The following is a 14,541-nucleotide window of genomic DNA, read 5'->3' as shown; positions in this document are numbered from 1 at the left end:
GCCACGCCGAGCACCAATCAAAGTCGGCGCGCACAACTTGATTTCGGCGCTCCAGTTCTAAATTTAAAACCTGTGGATTTCTCTTTGAACTCGAACATCCAGCCTCGCTCACAACAGTCAGGAGGAAAAACGCCCAATGATGGAGACGCAAACAAGAGGATGATCATTAGGAAATCCATTTAGGCAGAACTAGTTTGCCTCTTCCCTTCCGACTAATGTCCCCTCTCCCCCGCCGCTACCATTTTAGCCGCCTGTCTGCTGAGCCCTTTCATCCCCGCGCATCCTGCTGCCATGTCAAACTTCTCAAAGCGACAGACAACGACAAATTTATGGATGGACTGGGACATCATTAGCTGATGCAGAAACGAGTAGTAAGAGACCAGTGGAAAAGGATTTCCTACCACTGCTAATGATGCGTGTAGCGAGGGCAGAAGTCGGTGTTGATTGCGGCGGCGGCAATGCCACAGAGAGGGAGCCTTGGACACAGCAGCAGCAGCATATATTAACTCAGGAGACTGAAGAAGCTGTGTTAGTCTTCTTCCTTTCACGCTGCCCACTGGACGCGTTTGTGTTCAGGCAGCCGCCACTCGAGCTTCCACAGCTTCCATCGCAAACCGCCGGGGCAGGAATGGATGACATGTCAGAGGTCAGGGACTGTGAAGAAAAGAGAGGGATGATTCACGGGAGGAAAAAAATAAATAAATCCGGAGGGATTTTCAGAGACGGGAATGAGGCTGAGACGAGGAGACAGAAGCCTCCTTTCAGACATAAACGTGCTGTCAGTTCGACACGTCAAGTCAGAGAATCGTTTCTTTAAAAAGTCTTGATGGCAGTCTTACAGCGTTCGGACCACGTAACGTCTCCGTAACACCTCCAGTCTGGCTTCAGCGCTGTCACATTTCCGCCTGAGTAACACACGTGTGGATTCAGAGTGGCAGGATCTCTCTTGTCTCTCACAAGACTTGAAGTTGAGCATATAATTTACATACTCCGCTCTGATTCGGGAGCTTCTCCTGACATTGCCACTCTTCTGGCGTAGTAATTTTTTATTTTTTTTAAACCCCGGTAGCTTGTTAAAGTTATATTGTAGTGATTTGGAAAAGTGTTGTTCTCCATTTTTCTCACATACACTTGACTGAAGTAGAAAACAACCATGTGCCTCTGTTTTTCAGCAGGAAACTGAAATTAACGTGACGGGCTGTCGTCAGGTTGTCTCTCCCTTCGCGAAACTTTCTGAACTTTCGTGCCGCCGGGCATGTTTCTGATTGCAATCCCGTCCCTTTAATTATCGTTTCTTTGCACAGAGTAAAAGTACTGCCAAAGAGCAAATTTCTATTTGTGGCCAAGCCGTTTCTGATTTCAAACCCTAAAAATCTACAAACATTTAATTTTTTCTTTTCACTGTGCAGAAAGTCACAACAGCCATCAGAGCAGACCGGCGTTTAAATGTTCCGTGTCCGGTAACGTTCTCGTGAACTTGAACATGAGCAAACGGCTGATGAGTAGGGGTTGCAAAGGGGGTGGAAAATTTTCTGAGAAATTTCCAGAAACTTTCAATGGAAGTAAAGGTGGAGAATTTTGGAAATGTTCCAAATTGGAAACCCCATGGGTATTTGACTTGGAAATTTAAGGGAATTAATGGGAATATATGGGAATTGAGTGGAAACTGGAGGTGATTTAAACAAACTGTGTCATATCCAAACATAAATATAAAGATTTTGTTTGTTTCCATGCAAAGGGGGTGGAAAATTTCAGATAAATTTCCAGAAACTTTCAATGGAAGTTAAGCTAGGAAATTTTGGGAATATTCCAAATTGGAATCGGGAATTTTATTTGGACATTTATGATGAATTAATCCAAACATAAATATAAAGATTTAGTTTGTTTCCATGCAAAATAACTCTTAACCTTAAACATTCCAACAGATTTATTTATAAGTAGAACTTTTCAAGTTGGAATTATTTTATTGAACAATATTATGTAGTCCACAGACTCAAATGTGTGTCTTCAATAGTCTCTGTGTGCTCTGGGCTCTAAAGTGTGGTCCAGGTACAGAAAATCACCTGTACAGGTAGGGGGGGCGTGGCCTCAGTAGCCCTGCAGTAAGCAGTGTGCTACGTGCATGTGATTATAGGAACAGCAGATATTCAAATGTACTTTGTTTCAGTTGTTTTTAGTCAAAGTAATGCTTAAATAACTTTTCCCCAACTATATTTAAGTTCAACCTTCAATTTAGTAAATTCACGGTGTATTTCCGTCAATTCTTATGGAAAGTTTCCTGGAATTTTGCAACCCTATTGATGAGGGCATTTAGCGAGGTTGATTCGAGTAGAGAGAGAAGTGAGGGTGCAACTAATGAACAGTGTCGTCATCCGTTCGTTTTGGCGATTAGTTGTTTGGTCCATGAAATGGTGAAAAACGTTCGAGGTGACGTCCACAAAAGATCGAGAATATTTCACGCCTGAGGAGCTGAAATCAGAGAATTTTGACTTGTCTATCAAAATATCAGGGATTCATTTAACAGTGAGAAACACGTGAAGATAACGAAGCATTCAGCTCGGCTCCTGATCCGTCTTCTCTCTTCTTTTCTCCGACCCTCCCCAGCCAACAAAGGTAACAAATAGCGCGTGTGTGCGTCGCTGTAAACGGTCCCGTCATGTCTGAATGGAGCCATTACGGAACATTTACGTAAGCGAAACGTATGTTTGAATGCAGATAGATGGAGCCGGGCAATGACTGCAGATAGCAGTGGAAGGAGAGAGAGAGAGAGAGAGGCAGCGTATGGTAATGAAGGCATGTGCAGGGAGTGGCGAGGGGCCGCGGCGATGCTACCCCGAGAGCACGCGGCGGATCTGTGGAAAGGTCATCGGAGCGGATTGGGGACGAGGGGGCCTCCCAGGCTGGATACTCTCTCTCTCTCTCTGCCTCTGTCTCTCGTCCGCTCGGGCTGCTTCAGAGCGGAGGTGGTGGTGGTGAGCTGATAATCGAGGCGGTAAAGCCGTCTCATTCCCTCGTCTCAGTCTCTAATGAAGTCCCCGCTATTAAAGCTCTATAATTCTTCTATTCCACAGTACACCCCTCCTCCTTCCCTTCCTTCCTCCTCTCTCTCTCTCTCTCTCTTCCTTTCTTTACGCCTTTCTCTCTGTCAGTGCGCCATCCTATCCCCCAAACTCACCCCCCACCCCCTCCGCTCCACCACCACCACCACCGCCGCCGCCGCCCCCTCCTCACCCCTCCATCCCACCAATCATAATTGAATAACTCTGGGTAAATGAGGAGAAAGTCTCCTGAATGGGAGCAGAACGGTCACACTCGGCCCTCAGTGCATCAATCAAGAGGTCTGATTGAAAAGGGAGAGAGAGAGAAAGGAGGTAGGGGGGGTTTGGTTGGGTGGATGGTTGGTGGTGGTGGTGGGGGTGTGTGTGAAGGGTAAGGTGGTTAGTATGGCGGATACATGTCACCTTGGCGATAACTCCCGGCCCTCTTTTCACATGCAAATGAGAGCCAAGACAAAGGCGTTTTTTTTATAGGAAACGAGGTGAGGTAGCTCTCGAGTCGCGTCGTGTCAGGGACGCTTAAATGCTCTAATCACGACTTACAGCTTTTTACCTGTGTGTGTGTGTGTGTGTGTGTGTGTGTGTGTGTGTGTGGACCTCTGTTCTCAGTTCAAACAGTGGACATCAGAAACACAGAGAATCTTCTGCCCTCTCACACACAAGCAGATAATGCAATGACGGCCGCGGGCAACTGTTAAATTATGTTTAATATCATCCGAGCCGCAGATGAAATATTGATGTGTTGTTGCAGAAGTGTGGAGACTGAGTGGAGGGGGGGAGGAGGAGGAGGAGGAGGAGATGGACTCCTGTCAAGCCCCTTACACCTCCTTATTTACTGCTCTGCAGGTACCAGAAGCTGTGGAAGAGCTACGTCAAACTACGCCACCTGCTGGCCAACAGCCCCAAGGTCAAGCAGATTGACAAGCAGAAGCTGACGCAGAGAGAGGTGAGTTGGAGAAAAACAAAAAACAAAAAAAGAGGAACAAAGCACACTTCCTTTTGGGAAGCTCGTTTCCTGCAGATATGAGAGGTGATGCCAGGAAAACACCGGAGCGCTCGCACAAACGAGAGATTCAAAAACAAAACGTCGATCCCGCTGTGCACGCTGATTCACATGCAGCATACCTGCACGGCTTGCTGCTGGTACTCCTGGTTTAAAGCCTAAACAAAAGTGAGACCGACAGAAACGTTAAGCAGAGGAGTGTTTAAACATCCAGGCTTTTACCGTTCATGCACACAGGACAAGATTTCAGACAGAACTAAACCTTCGCCGAGCAGCTCAGATAAATGGTGTTAAAGTTTGAATTTGGAGCACGGCGTACGGCCTTTGCCACACACAGATTACACCATCCATACCTGTTCCCTCTGCCCACACTTGAGACCCTTCCTCCTGCCCTCCCCCTGAACAGCAACATTCCTGGCTCTGAAACATCCCTCCCTATTAGCTTCCTTCACACCGGGTATAAATACTCTCTCTCGGTTTCTTTTTTATCCGACGTAATAATGCATAATTTAGATGAATTTACAGCTCAGAATAAAGCGGCTGTAACTGCTCTCCCGGAGTCGAGCGTGAAGGTCAAACCGCCGCGAGGGAACGCCGGAATGGAAAAAGGTTTAGGTTTGGTGAAGTAATGACCATGTAGCCGCGGGGAATCGCAGGGTACAGGTGCTGCGTGTGGCCTCGAGGAGCTCGAGCATGACTTGCCTTTCCTCCATGAAGCTTTTCTACTTTTTTAAAAGAGCGTGCAGCAGACACAGCCTCTTCCCTCGCTCTGTTTGATACACTCTGAACCAATAATGAGCAAGAACTCCGAGCTCAATTAGCTTGGTTTTCCCAGGTAGCTCTGCAGAACTCTCTCTCCGGCTAACAGGCCCTGACAATCCCACTGTCAACCTGCACCGGAGCAATTAGTGAACCCAAACACATGCACACACACTCCACCACAAGCATCAAACCACGTCAATGTCTCTTCACTGCAGTGCCAGCGTGGCATCGCTGCTTATCTAATGCCCGGGGGAACACTCGAGCTTCCCGTGTAAATGGTCTTTCAGTGAAAGACTTAAACGTCTGCTCCTCTTCTCCCATTAAGACTCACCCAGTCAGAGACGTTCGCGGCAGCTCTTGATACCTCTGCGCTCGCTCTGTCAGTCCGCGGAGGCCCGGGAAAGGTTCGCACCTCGGATTGAACCGGCCTTGGCACGAGGGCGCGCACGCCTCTGCACCCATTTCCAGATCTCACGCCGAGAGCGCGGAGGGCGGTGTGTGTGGGCGGAGATGGTGTGTCACAGAGGGACATGCAGACTGTCGGTGTGTGCTGCCCAGACGGAGTTTGAGTCCTTCAGCCAAAAGAAACTTGGCTCGACAGACTCATATTGTCTCGAGAAAACGCTCCCGACTCCTTTTAACTTTAAAATGTTTTGCACCGAGGAGAACACAGGTTCTAAAACACTGCACTGCAGAAATTCCCACAAAAGTCTGTTACTTTATTATCTCACATCTCTAATTTGAATAAGCATTCATCCCAGAGTCAGTACTTTGGAAGTAGGTTCAGCTCCCGAGTCTCTTCTATCGGCTCGGCATGTGTGGATTTGGGGATTTGCTCTGATTCTTCTGTGCAGATTTCGCCGAGCTCAGTAGAGCTGCATGAGGAGCATCTTTGAAAAGCTATCTCATACTCATTCCACAGATTTCTCCCGTTGGTTTCAAGTCCAGGGCTTCATCTGGGGCCCGCACAAGAACTTCACGCTATTATTCTCTGTCAATTCCAGTGTTGGGATTCTTCTTTATAAGGATCAGTGTCCCGCTGCACAATAAGAATATGAGTTTTGGCACTTAAGTCTGGTTCTTAACAAGAATCTTTCTTTTATTTTGGTGCTTTTTTTAGCAAACAATCACCAAAAAGATCCAACAGGCGAAGATCCAGAGGGTAAAACGAAGCTGACAACTTGCAAATTGGAGAAAAAACTACATGAAATATCAAACTAGTAGGAACTATAACCAGTAAAATACTCGTTCTGCTGTGTGTTTAGCTGTATTTTAAATATAATCAAGTCGTTTTTCTATCTGTGGAGCGTCATCAGTCGTGGGTCACTCAACAGTTAGTTTGGCGCTGAAAGCGGCAGAATCATTGGAGCCGAAAGGTTTCCCTTCCAACAGGGGATGACTCGTGCAAATGTAATTTTGCTTTTCATTCCTGTGAGTTTATGATATATCTTGTTGGCACGGCTTCATTTTCTGCATTACATTCATTGGCAGGCTGAGTAAGTGCAGCACAGAAACATTTCGCCGTGGTCCAAGAGAAACAGCCGAGGACATTTTCATTGAACTTTGGCCTTCGGGTTCTGAGGGAACCTCGTCCTGGATCTTTTAGCTGAAATCCCCCAAATGAACCTGCAAAAGCAAAAGCACGTGTAACGCGTAAGCAAGGTGGCAAACAGATGCGCCCTCGCCTCCTTGGCTCATCGTTCGTCTTCGGTGTTCGACCTCGACCTGATCCCGAACACAAACGCTCCTCTCAGCAGAAGGATCCGATGCTTAAAGTCAAATGTGCCGTGACTTCTTGTGTGTTGGACTAGCAGAAAGTTGAGTCCGTCTACCTTCTTGTCCTAATGATCTACTTTTTTTTTCTGTCCGTGCGCTGACCCTGGAGAACGGCCCGCATAATCACCTATTTACATATCATTCGCACTTTGCTGTGATTACTGTCTGGCTGTCCGTGGAAAGATTTGCCTGTGTGTGTGCGTGCATGTAGTGTGTGTGTGTGTGGTTGCGCATGGGCGAGCGTGTTCACTTTGATGCACAGTTCAAAGTCGGATGGCATTATTTATTCATGCCTTTGTTGTTCTTATTTCCTCCGCGAGTCGGAAAAAAATTCCTGGCGTCCCATTTTAGGCAGATCGCGGCTAACGCAGACGGAGTCGACGGTGTCTCGGGCTGAACGGAACACATTTGTGCACGCACCCGTTTAGGAGGTGCAGTCTGTCAATACATCCTCCATCTTCGGTTGTTATTTGTAGGGCCCTCTTGCCTCAGACCCCCCGCCTGCCTCCCTACTGAATTTCCTGTTACTGACATGATGCTGTGTGTGTGTTTGTGTGTGTGTGTCTGTAATGATTGCTGCTGCTGCTGCTGCTGCTGCTGATGGAGGTACCTCTAGGCTCTTGTACGGTGGTCCTAATGGGCAGGCAGGTGCCTCGGGTCTTGGTGACTGGGACTGAAAGCTCAGTATCACCCACTACAACCACCACCACCACCACCACCACTGCCCACAGCCATGCTGACCCATTGCAGTGCCTCAATTAGTCGGGACCAGCAGAGCTGTCACTTCCCCCTGTTGCTCATGTCCACTGCTGTACTCTGTGTGTGTGTGTGTGTGTGATGCCATGGAGGTTTCAGTTTATTGCATGTGCCAGCCTATCTGTTGGATGAGCAGGAGTGAAAGGCAGGGGGGAGGAGGAGGAGGAGGAGGAGGAGGACGGGGTTGGGGGGGTTTGAGGATGGGAGCTGTCTCCGAAGGCTGCGCTCCAGCGGATCAATAATTGACTGGCTTGGTTGTTTGGCAGGAAGCTCTTCAGAAGATCCGTCAGAAGAACACCATGCGCCGTGAGGTGACAGTGGAGCTCAGCAGTCAGGGCTTCTGGAAGACCGGCATCCGCTCCGACGTCTGTCAGGTAACACGCCGTCATCTGTAATGCATGCACAATCACACTCGAGGGTTTAACACGTGCACGCAGACACACAACTCAGATCTGCAGACGCAAAGTGACGTTTATACAACAATAAAACTCACTTATGTCTTCACGGTGTCACAAAAAGCTTCAGAAACGAAAGCTCATAAAATATTAAAGATGAAGAGACTGAAAAACAAAAACAATCATTTAAAATGGTTCCAATCGATTTTAGAAGACGGCAAATAAGGATTCATTTATCTCTCGACTCTCATATTTAAAATTCATTTTAAATTTAAAATTGTACAAAAAGCCGACCACAAGTTCCCTTTTTTGTTTGAACGGCGCTTCAAATATTCAACTAACAACGACAACAGGAAGGTAAACTTTCATGTCAACAAGCTCTGCTGGCCTTAAATTCCTTAATGAAGGGAAACATGGTGGTAATGGGTTGGACTGAAGGTGTAACACAGAACTGATTGACAGTTTATGCGATAAATAAAGAGTGAAACCAGACACAATCAGGAGGGTTAAGAAGCTGAAATCAGAGTTTCATATAATGTTTTGTGGATAAATGACATAAAATGATCTTTAGGTGAAGTGTTTGGTTCTCTGATGGCAAAAGTCAAAGACTGAAATCAATAAAATACTGAAATCAAGTCTAAAACTGATGAATTTTAATAAACTAGTTCAACTTATTGTCATAGTTTTAGCATATAGTCAGTAATAAAAGCAAAACACTCATCAGGTTAACTGTGAGTTAGACTGTCCATCAGAGTTTACAGACTTTACGACCTTCTGGTTTAACTTTGACCGACATGTTTGGTGCACACGCCTCCAAATAAAGAGATTCATACAGATCCACATCCTGCCTTATTAATAAGCCGGCTACAGTAACGGATGGCCAGAACTCTGATTTATAACACGGCACAATGAGACGGACACAGTCGGTGCTCGTAGCACAGCCACAGTCAGAAACACGGCGTGTGATCTTTCCTCGCGTTGCGTCACTTTTCCATTCAAGTGTCAGAAATCGGAGTAAGGGAAGTGGACTCCTACAGAGCCCCCCCCCCCAGCAGCCGTACCCTTCATTAAGTGATGTCTCAGACCTGACATTTTTATTTATACACAAACTTCACCGCCGCTCGTTTTTTTACGCCACCGCCGCCATCTCGCTCCGTGCACTCGTTAGCGGCGGAATAAACCAGGGTGGGAATGTATCTCCGCCTGGTCTATACGTCGTCTCGATCTCAGGCGAGCGGGACGACATATGCAGCTCGCGGTTCCAGTTCAGCATGGGCGGCCCCTAATGAGATCTGAACCACGGCTTTGAACGGATGTGTGAGTGCCACGCTGTGCCCGCTAAAACATACAGAGCTGCATTTGTTCATGTGTAATGAAACAATCCTCCTGTTTATCGTCAAGTCCAATGTTTTCCGCCTGTTACTGAGGGAAAATAATTGCCATCAGCGTTGCACAGCTTTTTCCTCTGAACACATCCGTGTGCGGCAACGATAGCCTACAGCTGATACTCATGCTCATGTTTGGAGAGAAGTGACAGAAAGTTCTAGCCTCGCAAACCAGAACCCTCTCTTACAGCAAAAGGTCCAGCGACGAAGCATCCGATCCGTAATTGCTGCCCAATTATATTTGCTTCAAGCTGTACTGCTACGACTAATTGGTTCATGAATAATTTCCGTTTTTGGACCGCAGCGGTGGCGGCGGCGGCGGCACACTCTCTTTGCACGACGACACAAGACGAGAGATAACGGCGAAACTGACCCGCGTTTTTTATTTTATTTTCTTGACTCTAAAAGCAGCCGCTCTGTTCAGGAATGAAATCAACCCCCTCATTACTGACATCGCTCGGCTAGACCAAGGTTGTTCCACTTGAAAGGCTCTGTCAAGGACCAGGGTACACGTTGGAGACAAGAGTGGGATTTATTTATCCATCAATGTTTTTCCTCTTTTTATAATTTTATGTTTGTATGTTTTGTGTTTCTCTGCTTTGTCTCCTTTTTTTGTTGTCGTCGTCCTCCGTCCATGTGAAGGCTGTTAGTCGGTCACAAACATTTCAAGGATGAGTACGAGTGGATCTTTATATAATGCAACAACGCCGCCTTTATTTATCTATCGCAGCGTACTATATACATTAATCCGCCCACTTATGTAACATATAATCACTCCAGAGCACGAAGGAATACAAGTACGTGCATTGTTTCAGTGGCAGGTAGAGTTTTCTTTTAATACTCGGCATATGTTGCCTCATAAATAACTTGTAGGAGTACAAAGACACAAGTACAAGTGTTGAGTTTGTTATTTACTCCGTAACAAACAAATACACGGGATCAAACCGGAGAAAAAGTTGGACCGTTTCTTGACGTTCCGGTTCATAAACTGATGATATAGTGACTTTCAAAATTCATGCTTGTAAAAAGAAAATTCAGTCCAAGTTGGACGCTGTCCAACCTGCCCAGACGTCACCCGTGACAGTAAATTAGCAAATCTCCCACCTTTTTTAATTACCCGAGTATCAACTCTTAACGAGCCCCCACCACCACCACCACCACCTCGCCGTTCTACTCAGTCACTCCCGGCAGTCATCAGAACAGGTCACGAGCTGCAGACAGGACCAGGGCCCCGGCTTTTGTTAATTGGCTGCTTAACAAGGCCTGGGGAGTGTGTCACCACGGCCCCCGTGATGGCCCCCGTGATGGCCCCAGGGCTACGTGGCAGCGCTGCTTGTAGCCGCCGGGCCTTCGCCCCCCCCACAGCAGCACTAATTAAAACATGCATGGGCTCCCTACTCTCTCATGTGGTGGCACGGGGTTAATGTGTGTACACCAGCCTTTGCTACAGTTTCTCAGCCACTCCGACTTGATAAGCCTCCGCTAATGATTCCGTTAGATTGGCTCTCTGACTGCTCGGACTCATTTGCTGACCGCTGACTGTTTTTTTTGTTCCTTTCATTCTCACTTTGCCTGTCACAGTTTCCCTCTCTCTCCCTTTTTTCACTTTGTTGCACTCAAACTTTTTTTTTTCCCCCTCCTCTCTTTATCGTTCGAGGGTCAGAGGGGGGGCTGTCAGTGTTTGTCCGAATGTAAGTGTGTCAACATGTTGAAATGGGCTTCGATTGGACTGTCCTGTCCAAATGTGACTTTCCCTCCTCTCTGTCATCCCCCTCTCACAGCGCTGCGATTGGGTTTTTGATTATTTCATCTCTCTGTTGCAGAGCACCACTTAATAAATAATGACTGGCTGATTGATTTCTCCCTCCCTGTTCCCTCCATCAAGCCCTCTCTCTCTCTCCCCTTTTCTCTCTCACACAATCTCTTCATCACACTTTCTCTCAAAACTCACTCCCCTCACTCATCTTTCATATGAGGCATGATCCTTATTCTCTGTCTCTTCCCATTTCTTTCCCTTGCCAATGTATATATATATTTCATCCCCTGTGCAGCCTTACCTTTTGCCCCTTTTGCCAATTCTCTCTGTCCTTCCACAGCACGCCATGATGCTGCCTGTCCTCACCCATCACATCCGGTACCACCAGTGTCTGATGCACCTGGATAAGCTCATTGGCTACATCTTCAAGGAGCGCTGCCTCCTTCAGGTAAGGCGCGGTTATAGCAGCGTGCGCTCTGCTTTACAAAAAAACCCATGTGACTCTACGCCCCCGAACCCAAGCTGCATTATTTAAAAGCTGGCATAGTTGATAACTAACAGGATAGATAAAGGGAGGCGAATCCCTGCGGTTCTTTTCGGCAGGGCGCTAGTCTACAGCTGGTTAGAAAAAAAAAAAAAGAAAGTAAACATTTTGTGCAGGAGCTTCTTCGGGGAGATCCAGGGAGGCGGCGTTTGCCTCATTATTGTGCCCATTCCACCTCTGCAGGGATAGTTCAGGTGGAAACAGGGGGGGCTGAGGAGTCAGCTAAGGTAGCCCGCGCACACACACCGACCTGAGTCATATCTCTGCAGCGAGGAGCCCGGGTCTGCTGTGAGTTGCAGTGACAGTAGACAGGACAACAACAGCCTCCTCCGTAATGCCAGCTCTCCCCTGTCAGGTCTGCAGCCTCAAGCTGTGTGCTCTCGGAGTAAGCCCCACGGCTGCCTCCAGCAATATTGAAGAGCTGTCATAACCTGATACATTAGAAATCAATGTGTTGTAGCCTATTCATAGTTAAAGAGGGAGGGGAAGGATGCATTAAGATTCGCTCAAGGCTCTCTCCGTGTGCGCGGCCGCTCCGAGCTCCGGGTGTGTTCGTGTGCCTGGATTTCACATATCGATCGATGATTGGCTTTTTTGTCGTTTGTGTAATGACGCCCTGTCGTTACGAGTGCTAAAAAGGAAACACGGACCTGCCGCGGGGGCCGGTTCGGCAGCGCACAAGCCGCGGCCCTTTTCATCACAGAGACGCCCATTTGAGCTTGACATCTCAGTCTCTCGGGGAGAAGTTAATGTGTTTGTCCCTCCCTGACTCTCAACTCCTGCATCGTCCAAAAAAAGACGAACAAACAAAAGAAAAGCAATCAGTTTGATCGTAACAGCTCCCACACAGGCCTCTGCAGTGTGTGTGTTGCCTGTCTGTCTGCATTGCAATTCTGTCCACTGAGGTGTTAATACCACATTGCTGTTTGTGTGTGCTTGGACAAAGTCAGGGCTGTCAGCAGTTCGCCACTACTGGGACTGAAATGGTCCAAGTAGGGAGCCATCATCGCTGGGCTTACAGCGCCTTCCTCATCTACTGCATACACACATCAGCGACTAATGTCCCACAACACACACACACACACACACACTTTCTGCCCAGATAGGTTTGGACAGAACAGCTGCAGGAGTGCAATGGTGCTTGTTCAAACAGCCCCATCCGAGTCAGAACTGATTTCGGGTCCGTCATCGCGTCCTATTTGCCTCCACTCTGATGGGATGATCACATTTAATGAGTTGAACGCTTTCCAGTGGCAGTCCATTCATTTCTAATTTGAGAGAGTGTGGCACACCCTTTGATGGCATCGTAAATGAAGTGTGCTTCGACACAAGGTTTGTGTGCTTTTAGCTGTATCTATATGTTTTGAATTGAGACAATTTCAAACAGTATGGATGTTATAACGCTCCACTGATAATCTGTCTTCTGAGGATGTTTATCCTGAAGCTTCAAGCGTGACTGAAAAGTCACTTTTCTCCAAAAAACTGCCGACTTTTGGTAACTGGTCCTGAAGGCAACACAAGTAGTAGTAGTATTTTCACTTCCTTACTTTTTCGAACATTTGAAACAATGTTTTGTGAGTATGTTGATCGTTTTTATTGGAATCCTTTGTAACTTCTATAAATCCAAGATGCAAAGCTCCGAAGTGGTACGTGTTGTTAATTCTTGCTCAGGTTGAAAAGAAGTAGCATGGGGGCAACCATCGTGAACACCTACGATCTTCTCTCTGGAGGGGAAGAAGCCTTAGTTGGTGTAGGAAGAATGGTACGAAATGGATAGTAGTAGGTGGGGTAACCTTTCTGCACAGCTCTAGAAACCCCCTGCCTTTGCCGTCAATGAAATTTAAGGTTCACAGTTTGTCAGAACTATCTTCAGTACGCTGATTCTATGCTTCAAATTGCTGTCAAAAATCAAACCTCCTGCAGCTTTCTGAACTTATATACTAGTCTAAACTTCAGGATCAGGACTTGGAACTCCAAGGACTCAGGAATCCTTCGTAACTCCTTTAAATCCAGGTCGCAAATGCTGCGAAGTGGAACATGGTGCCCGTTCTAGCTGTAGTTGGGCTTGTCTTTCTACATAGCTCTAGAAAAAACCCCTGTAGGAACACCGTCAATGAAAGTTTAGGTTCAAAGTTTGTCAAAAAACAGTGATATATATTTAGTTCTTCCTGATCTTAACATTTATCATTGATTATAGTCAGTTAGTAAATATATACTAGTCTAGTATAGTTCAGGATCGGGCTTTAGGAATCTCATAACTCGCATAACATGCTCGGAAATGGAACATGGTGCTCGTTCTGGCTCAGGCTGAAAAGAAGTAGCATGGTGGCAACCATCGTGAACACCTACGATCTTCTCTGGTGGGAAAGGAGCCTTAGTCGGTGTTGAATGGTGCAAAATGGATAGTAGTAGGTAGGCTTACTTTTCTGCCCAGCTCTAGAAACCTCTCGTAGAATGAGACATCGCCTTCGCTGCCAATAAAAATACAACAAAAATTAGGGACAGAACTGTCTTCAGTGTAAATGCGACATGCCTTTTAAACTGAAACAACATATTAGTCTAAAGTTCAGGATCAGGACTTGGGCAGTCGTCGTCGGTTTGGGACGGTGCAGCTTGTATTTCAGAAAGGGGATTTTTGCTCTAGCTTTGAAGGGTAACGAGCTGTACTCCCATTAAAGGAAGGAGAATTTATTTCCCCCTTTTTTCATATTTTTCTTAGAAGAGATGAAAGCAGCTGATCATCTGGGAAACCAGAGAGTTGCGTGGGTCTGTACAGAATCAATGCTTGTTTCCAGCTCATTCTCTGTAATGTTTTAATGAAAGCATATCTGCGAATCAAAATTGCAAGAAGGGCATATGCCGCGAATGTACAATCGCCGTGCCAGGCGTCGATCATCAGGTCATTGGATTCTCTGTGCGGCGGCGCACCTGTTATCGTGGTGCAGAATGGCAATGTGGTGCATGAGGCATCTGACAAAAACTCAGCCTCTGCATTCGACACTTCCCCCCGCCTGGCTCCAGTGGAGCCACGACCCTTTGAAGCTCCTCTTCTGAGAGCCTCCCCGTTAAACATTTAACATTTAAAACTTGGTGGTGGGGTTGGAGAGA

General features: G+C 46.8%; 1 protein-coding gene across 1 annotated transcript in view; it reads left to right on the top strand.

Annotated features, from left to right (window-relative positions):
* drosha (drosha ribonuclease III) overlaps positions 1–14,541 on the top strand; it is a 103,903-nt gene that overhangs the window by 34,801 nt on the left and 54,561 nt on the right. The window contains exons 15-17 of the mRNA XM_019264697.2: positions 3,903–4,002; positions 7,620–7,727; positions 11,230–11,337. Coding sequence (XP_019120242.2) covers positions 3,903–4,002; positions 7,620–7,727; positions 11,230–11,337 — 316 coding nt within the window. The remainder of the gene's footprint in view (positions 1–3,902; positions 4,003–7,619; positions 7,728–11,229; positions 11,338–14,541) is intronic.

The sequence above is a fragment of the Larimichthys crocea genome, chromosome XXIII, assembly GCF_000972845.2.
Source record: "Larimichthys crocea isolate SSNF chromosome XXIII, L_crocea_2.0, whole genome shotgun sequence".
Classification (NCBI taxonomy): domain Eukaryota; kingdom Metazoa; phylum Chordata; class Actinopteri; family Sciaenidae; genus Larimichthys; species Larimichthys crocea.
This window is presented reverse-complemented; position numbering and strand designations above follow the sequence as displayed.